Source organism: Mauremys reevesii, linkage group 4 (assembly GCF_016161935.1).
Source record: "Mauremys reevesii isolate NIE-2019 linkage group 4, ASM1616193v1, whole genome shotgun sequence".
In the NCBI taxonomy this organism is placed as follows: domain Eukaryota; kingdom Metazoa; phylum Chordata; order Testudines; family Geoemydidae; genus Mauremys; species Mauremys reevesii.
The window spans coordinates 45333310-45352098 of NC_052626.1; the positions used below are offsets into that span (position 1 = coordinate 45333310).

The 18789-nt window shown below is 39.9% G+C and overlaps 1 protein-coding gene across 4 annotated transcripts; it reads left to right on the forward strand.

The window, feature by feature from the left end:
• The first annotated feature begins 250 nt into the window (after positions 1 to 250).
• Positions 251 to 18486, forward strand: LOC120404510 (MAP3K12 binding inhibitory protein 1). 4 transcript variants are annotated; one of them, XM_039537215.1, is made up of 9 exons: positions 276 to 538; positions 5121 to 5240; positions 6959 to 7180; positions 7276 to 7372; positions 8898 to 8963; positions 11289 to 11441; positions 13802 to 13899; positions 17338 to 17376; positions 17946 to 18486. In XM_039537215.1, exons 1-9 carry the CDS (start codon positions 413 to 415, stop codon positions 18048 to 18050), a joined length of 1026 nt encoding a protein of 341 aa, XP_039393149.1. In that variant the 5' UTR covers positions 276 to 412; the 3' UTR covers positions 18051 to 18486. The 4 variants fall into 4 exon arrangements, with proteins under 4 accessions (XP_039393150.1, XP_039393152.1, XP_039393149.1 ...); XM_039537217.1 differs by lacking the exon at positions 276 to 538 and adding an exon at positions 748 to 1136; XM_039537216.1 differs by lacking the exons at positions 17338 to 17376; positions 17946 to 18486 and adding an exon at positions 15962 to 16957 and having other exon boundaries at positions 251 to 538.
• The last annotated feature ends 303 nt before the right edge of the window (positions 18487 to 18789 follow it).

The following is an 18789-nucleotide window of genomic DNA, read 5'->3' on the forward strand; positions in this document are numbered from 1 at the left end:
CCCTCACGTACTGGATCGCGATTTTAAAGCCAGTCTCATGGTGCCCGCTGGGGCCTGATTGACTCAGGGGGGTTGAACCCGCTGGGTGGCAAAGCCAGAGCCCGCACCAGTCCCGGGGTAGGCAGGGGCCAAGCACTGGCCGGCACCGCTCCGTGCCGGGGATGGGCTCTGCCAGCGGGCCCTGCCCTGCTTCGATAGAACCCCCCGCGACTCGGCCGGGGCTCAGCAGCCCCCGCTACCCAGCGCAGGCCCGGCCCGGAGCGGAGTCGAGGATTGGCCCCTCCACCCGTCAGTCGGACCTGTGGGCGGGGACAGACCCGGCTCTCCGCCGCGCTGAGGCCGCCCGCGGGTCTCGTCATCTCAGAGCGACGGCGGAGGCGTGGTCCCGGCCCCGGCAGCCTGGCCGGGGATCATGGCCGCTGTGGGGGAGTCCAGCCAGCGTCAGCCCGATGCCCACACGCCGGAGACTCTCGCCGCCCCGGCCGCCCGGGAGGTGCTGAGCGGCGCCCTGCGCTCCCTGCCCAGGCTGACGGGGCAGGTCAGTGGGGGCAGAGCGGTGGGTGGGCGGCGAGACCCTGCAGCAATAGCTGCGTAGGGCAGGGGGTGGTGCGAGTCCCTGCTGGCAGGGGCATGGGAGGTGGGCCCTGCTTGGGGCGGAGCAGCAGCGTTACAGGCAGGGGAGCATGGGGGGGGGGGAACCCCTCAGGAGGGGGGGACGACAGCAGCTGTCCAGGGAGAGGGGATGAAAGTAGTAACCAAGGGCAGCAGGGGGTGTGCCTGGACGGGCGGCGGAAGATAGGACAGTTTGGGTTTATTTGGTGAGAAATCGACTTGGAATTCATAATCCAGTAAAGGCTCCCTTATTTGGGGGGAGATCCTTTCATCTGGGATTGCTTTCATGGTCGTTTAGTACCTGCTATTACCAAGGATCAAATATCTTGCTGCTGCTTGAGTGATGGCGTACAGACTCTCATTACTACTTTGTTTCATATTAACAGCAAAGTAACTGTGTTGCTGTTAACTGTGGCTTTAAAAAAAGTGACTATTGCCTGTGAAATATGCCTAAATTTACAAATTTATTTATGAAGGAAATATTTTCCTATGACAAAGCGTGTAGATTGTATCACACACAACAGGTTAGTATGACTGTTGTCCACAAACCATTAAGTAGTCCATTATAACTTGGGGGTGGGGAATCAGGACACTTGAAGTTAGAACTACTTAGACTTTTGGCTTGGCTTTGCTGTTGTGGGGCATGGGCAAGTTTCTTTGAGCCATATTTTAGAAGTGGCTTCAATTTTGGGGTGCTTAAGATTAAAAATCTAGAGCCTGTTTTTAGAGGTGAAGAGAGCCCACTGTCATTAAGTGGTGATATTACAAGAGTGCTCAGAGGCTGTGATCAAGATCAGGGTCCACAGGCAGACACAGTCCTTGCCTCAAATTGTTTACAATCCCAAAAAAATCCTAATCCAGTGAGCTCATGAGTACCCCTATTGAAATCAGTGGAAATCATATTTGTGAAGTTAAACCATGCACAAGTGTTTAGGGCCTAAGATTAGAAGCTACATCTGAAGGGTGAGGGAGAGAAATATATACAACTTCAAACATTTTCTTAATCTTTTTGTAACGTAGATATCTACTTTCCCCAACTATTCCTCAGTCTAGCCATTAAACATTATCTGACATTTTTTGATATTGGCAAAACCAAGTCTCCTCTCTTGCCATTTCAAGTGAGTGCTGTAGCTACTGTGCACCTTTAATAATCAGACCATAGTTATCGAAGCACTCAAATATTGAGGCACCCAAAATAAAAAGTCTGAAAACTTGGACCTTAACCTTTATGTATCTCAGTTTTTTCCATCTGTGACAACACTGGCCTATCTCTCTAATAGGAATGCTGTGTGGATTGGTTGATGTTTATATAGTGTTTAGAGGTGGTAACGTGTTAAGTATTAGGTGCATCAGGCTAGCGTTACACAAAAGCTTCCTTTTGTATTGTGGACAGCATTTTCCATAATTCTTCACTGATCACAGCAACTGAGTGGGTGAAGAAAAAAATTACAGTAACGTGCATATAGCAGTGGTCATAGAACATAAAGAGCACTGTTCCTTTTGTGCTTCTCAACACTGCAGAAATGTCGACCTCGTATATAAAAAACAGGAGCTGGCACATATACATAATGTAAACTAGGTACTTGATGCTAAAGAGAACACACCCTATGTAACAGCTTAAATCCTTGCACTTAATGTTGTTTTTAAAATGGTTAATCTCTGTCCTTTATTCAGTACTTCACTGGTTACCCAAAGCTTGGCTACTTATAGGGCTGCATTTTAGATTCTGGGCCTAGTAGCACATGTGTAGTAAGGTCCACGTGCTATTTTGTAGAATTTAATGACAGTGGTTTGGTTCCACAACAGGGGTATCTTGTCTAAAAATTGCTAGTCTGTTGATGTTGTTTCGAGCTATAGGGATATCCATTGTGATGCAGTGACTTAAAGTCACTGTCAACTGCGACAAAATAGATGTCAGCCAATGCTAGTGTAGTAGTTGCAGAAACTACAAGATTTCAGTCTATCACAGTCCTTACAAGTATTGTTAAGGCAAGAGGAAGCATTACTATGACAGATTAATTTGCTTATTCAGTATTTATTGGTGTAGTAATACATACAAAAAGTGTAAATAGGTGAAGATAGGGGTTAATCTTTACTGGTGACTAAAGCATGACTATGAATAAAAGAACCCAACCTTTTCACTTACCATTTTTAACTGTTTATCCCTAAATTATTCCCATTCAGAAATCTTGCTAAATTTCTGCACTTTGAACTGCCTAAATAGGAGCCCCAAAATATAAAGTGAAGCATACAACTGTTGCTGTGACTATTTGAAAAGAGGGATTGTTGAGGAGTACTCATTTTAATGTATAATATGTGGTATATGTACTCCCACTGACTGTTAGCAGACACTATAAGTAACAATATCCAAAATGTGTACTGTATACTTTTTTATGGAAACATTTTGCACAAACTGTGTGTATGCATGTATGCCTGATTAGCACCGTAGATGTAGGTAAATAATCTCATCAGCTAAATAAAACGTACATTAAGTTTTTCTTTCTTAAGAAAATAAAATGTTCAAAATGAGCGTGCTTACCAAAACATGAATTTTCCTGATACGGTATGTGCAGGTTAAATACCAAAAAGAATAAAACCTTGCTTTAAATATATCTTAAAATACTTGATATATCATATCTAGCTGAACCAAAAGATGGAAAGCTTGAACCTGTTGTGACTTTGTTGTTAGTTTTTAGAATTTTGATGCTGAGTAAGAAGAAAAATACAGACTCATTATTTCACTAGTTTTTCTGCCTCTCTAAGAATTGGTGAGTCCCCCATCTCCTTTCCCATGTATTGGCTTGTTGTCTGATCTTGCACATTTACTCAAGCAGAACAGGAACGGGAATGCTGCCTGCTTAATGATGCAGGATCAGGTTCATATTTTGTTTAGATATAACACTGTTATTGTGGTTCTTGTTTTCACTGCAGATATGTAAAGTAGTTTAATATTTGACTGCTTTGCCTCCTAATGTATTGCTAGCATTCTATTTACTTTATTCACATTTGATTCTCCCTATGTATGTTGTGCTTTAGATGTCTTTTTGCTTATTTCAATCTTCAATTGTCAGCCCTTTAAAACATTTATCTTTAAATCCTCAAGAACTAAATATGTGTTCTGTTTTCTTACCCACATTTGATGCTATTAGCTGGCCCCTATTTTTGGGGGGGGGGAGGATATGTTAGAGATATTGTGCTTCAGGCATGCAAACTCAATCATCTGTCTAGCTGTAGTCTAATTTTCTTTTTAAAAACTGGGAGCTTGCACTATTTGTGAGCATCATATTGATCCAAGCAGCACAAGTATGTGAATGAATTAGGAATTCTGGACCTGATTCTGAGTGTCACTGAGTCATGTAACCCCTGTTGATTTAAATAGGAATTATGCTTAAGTGTAGAGCTCATTATTCACTTTTGGGGAGTCTTTTAATGCCTTATGTGGTTGGAAAACAACCTATTGGGCTTTGGTGGGAGTTGCCAAGTGCTTGCTATTTCTCAGGATTAGGCCCTGTGAGAATAACAAGTTTTATTGAAACAAAAATAGAGGTGGAAATGAAGAGCATGCATGTATTTCATTAGTGATTATTAACAAAAAGTGTAGCGTAAAATGAAATTTTTATTAACATGCACATTGATTAGGGGTTTAATAGATGCACGATCAACGCAGTTTCTAAAAGCTAACTTCAATATGTGCATAATCTGTAAATTGTACATCATTGTTTTCGCTAAGGAGTATAATCTCAGGGCATTTGTTTATGTAGTATGAGTTTGCAGTGGTTCAGTTACATAGAAAGTTAAACTTTGATTTTGAAGTAGATTTCATGGGGTGGAGAAGGTCCTGCTGCAAAGTCTGCATTTTGCTTAACCTGGGGTTTGGTAAAGATTATTTATTTATGTAGGCTTCTTGCAAAAGAAAATGTAATTTAAATTCTTTTTAGACTAAAACCTGATCTGGAAGTATGGTTAGTGCCCAGACTTCTCAGCACACCTCAGAATCAAGGCCATAGTTTATTTAAACATACTGGTAAACAAACACATTGTACCTATTTTTGTTCCACTGTTTGCAAAGCACTAATCTCTATGAAACAAGCATATTGGCGGCTTGGTCTTGTCACTAGCTATGCTGTCAAACCAGCTAAAATAAAAGCAAACTACAGTAATGAGAAACAAAATATTTTATTGTAACAGTTGATAGACTGACTTAACTCTTGACAGAGATTAAAAGGCTAAATTAATGCAATAAAAATGGCATTAACTAAAGAGTATTTAAAAAAAAAATCAGACTTCATGCAAACATACACAGTGATTTATTTGAGGAAGTGTCAGTTACAATTGAAGTTTCAATGCAAGACTAACATTTTTAAACCATTCTTCTTCTTCTCACATAAAAATGCAGTCAACAGGCTGAGAATTTGTTACCCCATAGAAGTCCCATATACTTCTATGACCTTCTGTAATACAGCATAATGATGTAATTTTTGTAATGATGCTTGTTTGCCCTTTTGAAGCTTAACCTTGGAGATGATGTGGTGAAAATTGTAATCGATTGGAGCAAGCTTCAAAGTACTTTGGCACTCCAGCCTACATTGCTCTTTAGTGCACTTCAGCAACATATTTTATATTTGCAGGTAAATATTTTATTGTACACTTAAATGCTGATCTCTTTGGTCAAGTTTAAAGTAGCTAGATTATATACACTGCATAATTTCAATTGTTTTGATTTAGTATTGAAGTATTTAACTTGAGAAGCATGCAAATATATTATACATTTGGGATTCCACTACACTTCATAAGTTCTCAAACCTGTTATCTTACAGAGGTGTCAGAACAGTTGTGGGAATAGCCTGTGAGGACACTATGGGTAAGCAGATTGAACAAATGCAGCCCCATTGATTTCTAGACTTGCATTGTAAATTCAATACATTTCCATCTATGGTGGGTTATAATTAAGCAATAAGACACGGCAGGTGTGTGTCATGCTATGATAATGATTCCATGCCTTGGGTGAGTTTTGAGGCTCATGGAGTGCTTTCAGTGGTTCAAGAAGTGGCATTATCCCAGCATGACACATCCTGGAGTGTCTTACTGCAATTAAACATATTTTCAGCATAGGTTTTAACAAGAAAGTAATTTCTTTGACATCTCTCATTTTGCCAAGTAGCCAGTCACTGCATTTTTCTTAACTATTTGAAACTTTTTGGCCCTATCAGAAGTAGCAACTACACTATAATTTAGTTGTGATTATTATTATTATTATTTTTTGGTTGGTTTTGGTTGTTTTGGACAGTCAATAGCTAAACAGAATTGAGCCCTTGCCGCTTCGTGGTCTGACATCTGAAGAAGGTGGTGATTTGAATACATTTCAATTTTTCATTTTATCTGTTTAGTGAATGATTCCAAGTGTATTGTATTTGGGGGGACGGGGTAAAATTAGAGGAACTTGTTAACTTGCTCGCCTACAGGATAAAAAAGGGCCTTTGTTTTACACATCAAGAGTCTTTAATATGACAAACCAAAAAAGACAAAATGCAAGATTAAAAGCAAGTAAAAATTACTTACAGTTTCCTTGAATTTAGACATACTAATTTCATTCCTTTTCAGGAAACTAAACTGGTAGAAATTGTCCTGCTATAAGTAATAGTTAATCCTAGTTTTGTAGGGAGAAAAGAAGCTATAAAATTCAGGGAAGACTTGAGTGTGTGTGTGTTGGGGGGGAAGACATGTAGTACAACTTATTTTTTTGATAGGCTTTTGTTTTTACATCTTGTGCAGGAACATCCAGTAGAATGATAAGCATTTATTTTGCTGCTACGGCTCCCAGTGCTTTCTCTCATTTAATTTTGTAATATAAGTAGATAATCAGCCATATCAAGGAAAGCATGATTGTTCAGCATAACACCTATATATTTCATGTCTGTGTTGTCTCATATACTTTGGGCAACTGCAGTTTCAAGTGGAGAATCTCTAGTGATGTAGTGATAAAGTAAGGGCTTTACAGAGTGAGAGCATTGGCTCTCGTGTTAAGGAGGAAAAATACTAAGCCTAGTGTTCTGAGTAGGCATCTGAATGACATGTTAATTAAGTGTCATTGGTGGCGAAGGCTGAAGCTTTGATTTGCTTTATAACAGATGAGCAGCAGGCAGATTTGCTTAGACATTTTGGATTTTTTCAATTTCTCATATACAAACATGTAACAGACTGTGGTCATAAGGGCATAAAATTTGGAAGTACTATATTTTTATTTTTTTATTGGTGTCTCAAATTATTTTAACCAGTCTGTTTTAGAAATTGTAATGAGAAGCATGTTGCCATTTTGAACCCTACCATATATCCTTTTTTGTTTCAGCCTCTTTTAGAAAAACTCCAGTCAATGATTAAAGAGGACAATATAGTCCCTGTTGAAGATGCAGATAAAACAGAAGGCAAGAAGTTGGATACAAATTCAAAGTTATCTGATAGTACCTCACAGATAGAAGAAAAATATACAAGTTATGATTCAGGAGATCTGAAAGAGGCTCCTGTTAATTTTGACTCAGAGGTGGTCCAGATAAAAGCTGGAAAAGCAGAAGTAAGTGACCATCTTGCCTAGATTTGAGAAATGCCCTTTCTTTCACTTTGAATTACAATGAAATAGATACATGTCACCATGTTTATTACCTGCAGATTGACAGGAGGATATCAGCCTTCATTGAGAGGAAACAAGCTGAGATCAATGAAAATAATGTCAGGGAATTTTGCAATGTTATTGATTGTAATCAAGGTAATTATCCAACCAGAGTTTTTAATCTTCCTAGCAATTTAAACATTTTTGTTTTAAAATGTCATTTATATTTAAAAAACAAACAACTTCATTTTTAAAATGAAGACCATTTGTACGTGTGATGTGGAAATTATTGGATAGACAAAATGCAGCGATTACTCTCCCAGTACTAGTCTTGTCTTTCTAAGTTTCATGGAGTCCCTACTGATGGAGAGGAGCCGTTGTAATATTTAAAAAACTGCAGAGTCTATAATCAGATGCCCTCATTAATGAAGATACTTACTTTGTAAAGTTATTGTAATTGTTGACTTTAAAAAGGAACACTAAATTAAGTTAATGCAGGAGAATTGCAGTGCAAATAATGTCTTACCAATTGTATATTGAAAGTCTAAACTTAGAGAAGTGTAATGTTAGTTTGATTAAAAGAGAATATATTTCATTGTAACGTATTTAAGTTACTAGAGGGTTGAATTAAAAGAAAAAATGTGAAGGGTCTTAAGTCAAGTTGCTTGTTTTTTAAATGTGTCCTACTTAATGATAATATCCAGAGTAAAACAATTATAGAAGTGTTTTGAAGAGACTTATTTATAAATAAGGAGTAAAATACCGCAGTTTTCCTATGTCTGCTAGTATCCTCCCAGTATCTGTTTACCCAAATATCACGTAAGTAATTGTTTTGCATGCTGTGTTTTAAATCTCAAAGATCACTGTTTTATAATTTCATAAGTGTTGGAATGAAAAGAACATTCTAAAAAGTTAGACTAACATTCAGAAACGTTAAAGGTTAATAGACTGTTTAAGAGTGCTAGATAATAAAATGCCACTTTTTAAAGTTATATTAAGTAAGCTTACATGCATAAGAGCTGATTCTAGAACTTCTCTATGCTCATTTTATTATAAAACATTAATATAGCTCTAAATACATGGACAAGAATAAAATACAAATGCTAGAATAAGAAAGGAAATGAGAGATGGGCTCTGTTCTTAGCGGGGGGGCGGGTGCTAAAATTTTACAAGCTACAATACTACTACTATTAATAATAATGACAAGCCACAAGACATAAATATAGATAAGGGAAAATGGAACAAGATGCTATACTCTACACTAAGAAGGATTCATGGAAGAAACTAGCTTTAAGGAGGTACTTGAAGAAGAGGGAGAAGGGTTTATGGGCAGAAAGACACAAAACCAAACCTAAAGTAGGGGTGGAAAGAAAAAGAAGCAATGAGTAGAAGATATGGAGAAACAAATGGACCAAGGAGATGAGGACAGTTAGAACACAAGTAGATTGGAACAGGTTATGGTTCGAATCCTGCAAATGTTTACACATGTGAATAATTTTATATAGGTGAGTAGTCCCATTGAACTCAATTGGTCCACATGTGTATAAGTGTTCACAGGACTGGGGCCTAGGCAGGAGGAAGAGGAATTTAAATTTGGGGTGCCAAAAAGCCAGCGGTCAGAGCATTTTAATTTACAAATATGCACTCAGGGTCTCTCTTTTTTTTAAAAAAATTTCCCTAGAGAACAGCTGTGCCAGAACAGATGCAGTTTTCACACCTTATCCTGGATTTAAGAGTCATGTAAAGGGTAAGCAGTAATCTGTGTACTTTGTCTTCAAAATATATTTGCCACAATGAACGCTGTCCAGGTGGGGACAATGTCAGATCAAATGTGGCTCAACTGAAATGTGTACATTTTTGTATAGAACATTAAAAATATCATGGAAACGTTTATATTGACTTTCAGTCTAATAAAACCAGTTTTGAATCATTCCCCCTGCAAAGTTTCCACCCCAAAGCCAGCAGCATGGTGCTAGTGCATGAGAACCTAAAGGTGTGTTTTACCAGAAGCAAAAATAAACTAGTCTGTCTTCATTGTCTGAGATGAAAGATTTTTAAAAAAAATAAAAACCAAAAAATCCCAGTTTTTAGGTGAAAAATTTAAGAATTATTTGCATTTAACATTCTAAATTCATTTTAGCAATATAGCTAAGGAATTGTTTTTTCTAAAAATTGTGAATGTGTCCCTCTAATCAAAATAGTTGCACTGAAGTGGGAGGCAAGCCCAGCTTAAGTTATAATTACAGAATTATTGTACTGCAAGGCTTTACATTTTCTTCATTATCACAGAGATTGCTCAGCTATTAAATGCTCCTTCACTTGCTGCTGATCTGCATTGCCAGATAAGAAAAGAGACTGCTCCAGCCATCCTGAATGGAAGGTGTTGATCACTTCTCCATCCCCACTCAGTTCATTGGCCAATGTTGTGGGAGGTCTTAAGCCCTTGCCATCTCCTCCCAGTACTGTTCTGATAATGGAGAGGGTACAGCAGCATGGCATGGGAGGGGACAACCCAGCGAGCAAGATTCTCCCCCCAAAAAATCTCAAAAGGGGGGAAAACTGGGGAAAAATAGGAAAAAAAATGTATAAAATAATCCTTATACTCTGTCTATTTAGGGAATTATAGGGCCCCCATCACTGTAGTATCTGAATACCTCAGTGTTTAATTCTCCCACCACCACAGGAGGTAGAGAAGTACTGCTGTCCAGGCACAAAGAGGCTAAGTGCTTTGCCAAAAGTCCCACAGGAAGTCTGGAAGAGCAGGGAATTGACCCAAGATCTCCCAAGTACTGAAATTAAGTGTGCAAAAATGTGCCTGATCAGTGCTGTCCAGGCACATGTACAACTTATTTGAAATACAACAATAGAAGTACCCCCCTCCTGAAAATTGAAAGTCTACCTGTGCTGCCCACTCAATCACCCTTTTAGGAAAAGTCTAGGATAATACAGTGGATTAGCGTCATAGCATGTTGCAAAGCTTAAACATTTTCTGTTGTGCCAGGAGGAAGATAGGAGAAGTGAGGCCCAGAGTTAAGGTCCCTTCTTTTGTTAGTTGAAGTGTCTTGACTTCAGCACAGTATCGAAGAGGTTGCCCAGACCCATACTGTTCAGACCTTTTGATAGGTCAAAACCAGCACATTTATTTGCACCTGGAAAAGAATTGGAAACAAAGACAATGCAGACTCTGGAGCACAAGTGTAACATGCTCTCTGCTTGAAATGCTCAGTAAGCTACAGCAACATGCTGCACCATCTGAAGTTTCCTGAATGGTGTTCGGCTACAGCACAGTGCAGTAAGACCACCCAGAAGAATGGATAATGTTATTTGTGGACTTTGACACAAAGATTGGTCAAGAGATTTTGACTTGGTTGGAAAAAAGCATGTTTGGCCACAGCTATCTGAGCATCCAGAAGCAGCAAAGGATCCAACCAGACTTTCAAGTTGCAAACCCAAATAACAAAACATTGAGAACTCCCTTGCTAATATTCTGGTAATTCTTGTAGTTGTTTCTCCTCTGATATTCTACTTGTTAACATAGTGGAGTTGCAATGCAGCCCATAATGTTAGGTCATGGCTTTTTCTTGACTTTTCTTCCCACTCACACTAGCTCTAGCCAGTCATTAATTTAGATTGGATGTTATTTGTTTTTCAGCTACTAATCTAACTATTGCTGTTATTGAGATTAGCAGCTAAAAGACAAATAAAGCTTGACTCAAAACATTCTTGAGTGTTTGCCACATGGAAGTGTGAAGAGAAATTGCCCTTTGCCTCAGATAAAGAGAAATTAAAGCTTTGAGTTGTTTTTATCCATACCTAATTTTTTAGTTAGACATACTTTAAGAAATGCATTTTATTGAACCTCTAGTCTTCAATGTCTTTGGGACTTTCATCACATTAAAAGTTGTAGTAAAGTTAGTTTGGTTATCACAGTGAAGTTAGTAAAACTACTGTCCTAAAAAAAATTTTTTTTGATTAAATACATTACATTATTACTGAAATGAAATAGTTCTTGATATGAGAAGAACTGACTACGTGTGCCTATGTGGTAATCGTGTAACCTCTTTTAACTTAGTTTCTAGAGTTGTGAACACCTATGGTCCCCAGACTAGATCTGAAGGAACACACGGGTCCAGTCATAAAGCAAGTATCCTGCTTCGTGACTGTGGAAACCAAGCAGTAGAGGAAAGACTGCAAAACATTGAAGCTCATTTACGGTTACAAACAGGTTTGTACCATATGCTTTAATTGTGTGATTAAGATATTCGATTGTACTGTAATCACTAATATAGTTCAGTTAGGCAAGGTTTCAAGTTCAGTCTATGACTGTGGATTGCATGCTTTTCAGCACATCTCTGTAGTAGTAGGTGGCAGAATTTTCTCTATAAGGGTCAGGCCAGCTGAAACACTGCAAGGTGAGGTAAGCTGTCTCAGTCTCAACTCAGTTCCTATCCATCTCCGCTCAACTCCGGGCCAAGTCAACAGCCCTGAGAAAAGCCTCAAGTTCATCTTTCTCCTCTCTTAGCAACTGCACAGGAAATCTCCAGGTGTCACAGTGTGACCTGCTTTAGACACCCACTCCCTGCTTCTTATTTCAGAGGAGTAAAAGGGGGGCGGGGATTTTTGCAGGGTTGTTCTCTGCTCACCAGCAGTCGGAGTAGCTCTCTCCTAGCACTGCTGCCCTTCTACTGCCACTGCAGTAAAAGACAGCAGCACTAGGAGGAGTGAGAGGGGAGCAGTTTTAAACAACAGCTGCTGAGCAGAGAGCAGCCTTGACGGAAGAAAGCTTTATTCCCTGCCAAAGCTTTCCCAGCCATAAGGGGAAACAGGGAGAAAAACTGTTTGAAACCCTGACCAGGACTTGCTATGACATTTTGTGACTGGCTTTCCAAATACGGTCTGTGTGTGCTCCAAAAGTAGAGAAGTGTGGAGAAGTAGAGAAGAAAATTAAAGCTCAGCCACAGCTTTAATGCTTATTTCAATTCTGCCTTGGCAAGGGTTGGGCTAGATTCTTTAATGGAATCAAATCAGAGCTGGAAATGATGTAAGGTAAAGATGTGGATGGGCAGCCAATAGAGGGAATAAAAGCATGGTGGGGCCACGTTAGTTACTACTTTGAAAAAAACAGATTAAATGTCTCCAGTGTACCACACTCATGTTTACCTTTCATCCTGAAAGCTGCCGCTGGGTTAAATACTTAATCCAATTTATAGATTGCCATGTACTATAAGATCTGCCTCATCACGTTGCATGTTTTTGAATGGTCAGTTCTGTTTAGTACGTGGACAAGACAGCTGAGTCATAGGCCAAAATGCTGTTTCCTGGGATTTTACCACAGCAGGCTGTCTTTTTCAAACCCTTCATCTCTCCTGACCTTGCTCCTCCACAATGTACCTCCTCCCCGCAATGAATTAGGCAACTATCGTCAGGACACCTGTTCTTTCACTTCTAGCGGTGAATTCCCTCCAGTGCAGTTCTAGATATCTATAGTTGGACCCATAGGTGACCGGTCACCACCTGCTCTCTGCCGATGGCCGTTAGCTGCATCCTGTTTGAAGTGGTGATGCTTGGTGCACTACCGCATGGGGTTGTAGGTTTCCATATAATCAGTAGAATGTTGGTGCATGAGGCATCTGCTAATGTCTAGTTGCACATGGGCAGCTATCAGAAGGAACAGAAGATTAGTGAATAGAGTAAAATACATGCTACTAAATAATGCCTTTTAAAATTTACCAGTATTAAGTCTCCTGTAGCCTACTGTGTGGGGGGTTTTGTTTTGTTTTTTAATCCTAGATGCAACATGCATGAAGAGGGACTTAAGTGTTTTTTAGGGTTAATTTTTTTTTCAAAATCATTGCTGTTCTAAGCTATAAAGGGTTTTAGAACTAAAGTAGGTCTCAAAAAATCCATTTGTCCAACCACCACGAGTGCTTAAGTCATCAATTTCTACAGAACTTACATTCACTAAAAAACAATTTCTAGCCCTGGGGATTGGAAAGATAACTTTCACGTGTCATCGGATAGTTTTTTGTTTTTTTTTCCCCCCCCCGGAGTCTGCAGACAGTTCCAGAACCTCTGCACACTAGTCAGTATGACTGCTGCCTTTCAAAACACTACTAGCTCCAGTTTAATGGAGACAGGGACTAGAGTTACTGAGGCACCAACCTCCTCTTCCCACCCCCCACCCCACCCCCCAAAAAAATCCACATAAGAGAAGGGTAAAGAAGCTGAGACTCCTTCTTTGCAGCTGCAGAATGGAAAGTGGCAAATCTTACCCCTCCCACTAGGTAGAGAGGATGAAATTTTAAATTCACCAGACACTGGAGGCTTGAATGAGCTTCCATGCAGAGCCCAGGAACAGCACCTTAGTAGAAATTCCAGCAACATTCCCTCTCCTGGCAATTGAATAGGAGTTGGCTTCTCAGACCATATTGGTTACCCTTCCCCCTATTTCCCCACCCACCTTTTTCATCTCATCTTCTAGCTAGTAGGTGAATTATTCAAGCCCTACTATGAAGTTTAAGCTTATAGTAATGCTAGTTATTCAGATAGTTTCCTGACTCTTCCTATTTGGATTGTTACATCAAGGTGGTCCAGTACCTAGAGATATTTATCAGAGAATTAAAAAGCTTGAAGATAAGATTCTTGAGTTGGAAGGAATGTCCCCTGAATATTTTCTATCTGTGGTAAGTAATTCTCTCTAACTTCCATTATTCAGCACACCTAAATGTGTTTGGGGCTTTTTGTTTTCTTAAATCTTTGATACAGGAAATAGATCTTATGAAGTTATATTGGTAGGTACTATTTTGATAGTTGCATGAACACTTTTTTTTCCCATAGAAATATGAAATTTCTAAACTACAAAAACTTAAATTGAGCAAAAGTATGACTTTCATTCTGGTGACTGTCTTGCTTTTATACACAATATGATTACATTTTCATGGCCATAGAATTAGTGTTAAGAACTGGTGTGAGGAACAGCACTATCGCCAACTCAATGTTTTTTTGCAAGTGACAGGATTTCAGGAGATGCTGGGACTCCTTTCTTAATGACACGAAGTTCCAGCACCCTTGCAGAGCCAATCCCTTCTAATTGCTGTTCTCACAGGAGGGGAAAGGGGAGGAGAGAGCAAAGAGCCATGCAGCTCAAGGTGGTTCCACTCCCTCCAGTGAGAAAGATGGACAGGATGATACTTCCGTTCCTCTCCCTCCCCTTCTGCAGCACTGAGCTTGTAATAAGGGGGGAAATGGGGACCCCACTGCACCTCCCCCAATCTGGGAGGGGGAGAGAGGACCCTGCTGCAGCTTCCCCAAGCCTGGGAGAGGGGTCTGAAGAATCCTAGGAGGAGCAGAAGTGAGGCTAATGTGGGGAGCTGAACTGAGGGGGACTGACTAATGGTAGGGGACCTGACAAGAGCTGAAGTGATGGTGGGAGACAGAATTAATTACTGGGCAAGTTATGGGGAGATGGGGGTGAGATCTTCTGTAGCAGGGGCCAAAAATCACCTTTCCCAATGAATTTGGGAGTGTTGGCAAAACTAATCATCTCTCACAGTGGGAATTGGCAGGGGGAGGCTCAAAAATAGAGACTGAAAAAAACAATATAATCTTTGTCTGAAAAATGACTCATTATTTTCGAGCTCTTGAAATTGGCAATACTGGAATAGGGAAGGGATGACAGACAGTAGCATGGGAAGATAGATAAATTGCTTGGAGATTATCCATTTTATGTCATTTAGTGCTTTTTTTAAGCTAGTCTCTTCAGACCAAATTCTGTCAGTAAGTGTGTATAAGTGGTGAAAGTTGTGTATATTTGTCTTCGTGAAATATTGAAAATTAGCAAACAAATGTAATGCTTCCCCCAGCACAACAGTGCATAGTTAAGTAAAAAGAGTATATAGGTGCATCAAAGACTTCTATTTTTGCACTATATGAAAGGCTTAAACCACAGTGGGAAACAGTAGAACTGGCTTCACAAAAAACTAGCACATGCACAGACAAACTGGAAAAGATGTTTCTCTAATGCCCAGTTTGAAATTGATTAGCTTCAAGTTGACTGTTTTTATAAATACATAGAACTGCTATTGAGAGGGATTCAAAACTTCATGTAATATAGGCCTTTTCAACAAGTGTCTGATTCTGGGATCCAGTTCTTTAGTTTAACTCTCATTTGAAGTTCCTAGCCAGTAAAACACACACTTGGGCTGCACATTAAACTTTCAATTTTAATTTATCTTTTTACCCCCCTAAGGGGCTTCAGCTTCCTGTTGGAAATGTAGGAGAGAGCAATCTGCTTAGGATAGACGCTACAGAGGATGGAGGCAAGTGGCTCAAAAGTGCCCTGCCTGAAGGCTCCCTTCTTTAGGAAAGGGAATCCAGGCCACTGAGGAGGCTTGTAGAGGCAGAAATCCTGCATTTCAGAAGGGGGCAAGGGACATTTGCAGGGGACTGAGAAGAAGTAGGTACCCAACAAGGCCATCTGCCCTGTTTAAGGGGGAACATAAGAATGGCCATACTGGTTCAGACCAGAGGTCTGTCCAGACCCACATCCTGTCTTCCAAAAGTACCAATGTCAGGTGTTTAGGAAGGAAAGACCACAACAGATAATCAAGTGATTCATCCCATTGCCATTCCCAGCTTTTGGCAAACAGAGGTTTGGGATACCATCCCTGCCCGTCCTGACTAATAGCCATTGATGGACCTATCCTCTCTGAACTTATCTAGTTCTTTTTTTGAACTCTGTTATAGTCTTGGCCTTCAACATCCTCTGGCAAGGAGTTCCACAGGTTGTCTGTCAGAGAGAGAAGAGGCCTGGGATTCAGCTGTTACCCTGGAGCACTGAGGGAGCTGCTGATGGGGTTGAGAGTGAGGGTGTACTGAGTGGGCAAAGGAGGGAACCCTGCCTTGGCTGTTACTACCTGTTAATTACCTTGGGAAAATGTTTGTTCTTCAGTTCTCCTGCTCTCCCTCCTGTGTCACTAAAATGGTCTGGCCCTCTCCCCTGGATTTTCACTTCCTGACTGAATCTCTCTCCTAATGACACCAGCAGAAGAGGGAGCCTTCTGGTAGAAAGAGTAAAACAGCAATACTTTAAATTTTAAATGCAGCCCTATGTTTTTACTTGGATTTCTCTGTGCTGTACATGGAGCTACACCTTGAGACTATTTGGAAATTAAAGGTAGTGCAGGAGGGAGCTTTCTGCTTAACATGTTGAGTTTCCCCACACAAAGTGCTTTGGGATCTTCTTTGGGTACCAATAGGTGTTTGGGTGGAATTTACTGTAGCAGTGGTACAGCTAGTGTAGGTCAGTGCCTAGACTGCCAGTAGTATATTGGTACTGTGTCTGCATGAATGTTTGCACCATTGATACTAGCAGTGGTGAGAAACACTAGCATGGACAAGGCATCCACTAAATATCAAACTACCCTATTATCTCTAAAGGCAGCCTTCATTTAGGATATGATTCGGGTATACAGGCTGTGCAGCTTAAAGAAGTTTGAGCAGCTTCTGGCTGTTCTCTGGAAAAGCAGTAGGTTGTTTGATTTTTGCCTGGGATTTCTCCCACCCCTAAAATTCGCTTAATTGAAGAGGATTTCTTGGTATGTATGGAATGATGGTCAGTGTTCCCTTCGGTGCTCTGAAGACTTACTCCTGTATCAGTGATAAAATAGAGCTTGTAGCTTCTAGACTTTGGGGGGAGGGATAGCTCAGGGGGTTGAGCATTGGCCTGCTAACCCCAGGGTTGTGAGTTCAATTCTTGAGGGGGCGATTTAGGGATCTGGGGCAAAAATCTATCTGGGGATTGGTCCTGCTTTGAGCAGGGGGTTGGACTAGATGACCTTCTGAGGTCCCTTCCAACCCTGATATTCTATGATTAAGGAATCTTCTGTGGATGCTATATTAATAGTGGTGGATTAGCTACTGGGCCAATAGGGCCCCAGAAAAATGGGCACCACCATCCCACTCATCAGCTGGAGCCCCAGGCAGGAAGGACAAGACCCCAGGGTATGGGGAAAAGCAGGTGGAAGGGGTAGGGAAGGCCCCCCTCTTGCTCTGGCCTAGGATCTCAACACCATAATCTGCCTCTATATATTAAGTCTGTGGTTAATCTTTATTCCCTCTAGAATTTTTCTGGCAAAAGGAGGAAGGTCCAACCACCCCATGTAAGTGCCATTAACTTTTACTTACCTTAATTTATGAAATGCTTATAACTACAGAGTAGTTCCACATTTTACTACAGTATTGTCAAAGTGCACAGCCAGCATAATTGCTTTCTATATGTAGTTAGCTATATGTTGGGTTACAGAGTTCCCTTCAAATACCAGTTTTTCAGCTGTGTGGTTATACGTACATTTCAGTGCACAAATTTTAAAAATATTTTAGTAGAAAATCTGTCGAGCAGTAGTGTGCAGCTATTTTTGAGAAGTCAGATACTGACCCTAAACTTTATCTGGTTTTCATCAATTGTTAAAGTAGTTAATCATTGTTTGTTCTGTTGCTGAAGAGTCAAAAATTCAGCCTTTTTTTGGTTCCTGCTAAATTGAGGTAGTTACAAGATCTCTGTAGGTAACTCTTCAGTTGTTAAATTTCTGAATGTACAGTATTTTCATCTTAGCACTGAAACATCAGAGTTTCAATATGGAATGACGACTCCTGTAGTAAAATGTGAAGCTGTGCTTGAACATGTGTGGCAATTCAATGTGTAAATTATTGGGATTTTTTTTCAAAACAGAAATATTCACTGGCTGAACTTGATGAGAAGATCAATGCACTTAAACAAGCATTACTGAGAAAAACAAATGAAGCAAAGTCCAAGGAGGTTGATGAACTTGTTTGATGAAATTTGCTAAATCTCATCTCATTTCAAATCTTAGACTTATGAGTACTCTTCACCCAGGATGAGTTTAGTAATGAAAATAAAGCTTACACTAACTCTTGTTTAGATGTTTTTGGAAACTTGCTTTTAATTTTGTAACAGTATTGGCCAAAAAATGTATATCAGGTTCCTTAGGTTGTTTTTTTTTAAAGTGATGAATGCATTGAAGTAGCATTCTAAAAATCTATTCCCTTCTGTTGTAAAGGAGGATCTACATTATTCAGCTGTGAAAAACTGCTTTAATTTAACTGTGCAAAATCTGTATTTCATCTGTGCTTTTCTGGATCAGAGGGAAAAATCTTTTGAATAATGATATTCAAAAGGGCTACCTTAACTAAGATGTCAGTGTTCGTGTAAGTAACAAGTAATTTTGTGAAATAAAATACTTAATATGTGAGTGAATTTCTGTCATCTTAGAAAAAGAAATCGGGTATCACAAAATCAAGAGAATGCACAGGAAGAGCAAATTGTGTTGGTAAATGTCTTTCTCCCAGGCTTCAAAAATACACACACCCATAATACATCACTAGACAAAGATGTGATTAGACAAATCATACACAGGTGTATAGAGGCAGACTGCACCCACTTTTCAATAGCCCTGTAAAGACTGACCACAGTTAGCTAACTAGGATTTAAACACTTAAAAAAAATTTCTACAGGAGGTGTTATCCCATGAGCTAATTTTTTTTAATGCTACTTA

Coding starts and splice junctions, on each gene's coding strand:
- LOC120404510 (XM_039537215.1), top strand. CDS start 413: ATGGCCGCTGTGGGGGAGTCCAGCCAGCGTCAGCCCGATGCCCACACG. Junction 539..5,120: donor TGCCCAGGCTGACGGGGCAG/GTCAGTGGGGGC, acceptor GCCCTTTTGAAG/CTTAACCTTGGAGATGATGT. Junction 8,964..11,288: donor ATTTAAGAGTCATGTAAAGG/GTAAGCAGTAAT, acceptor CTTTTAACTTAG/TTTCTAGAGTTGTGAACACC.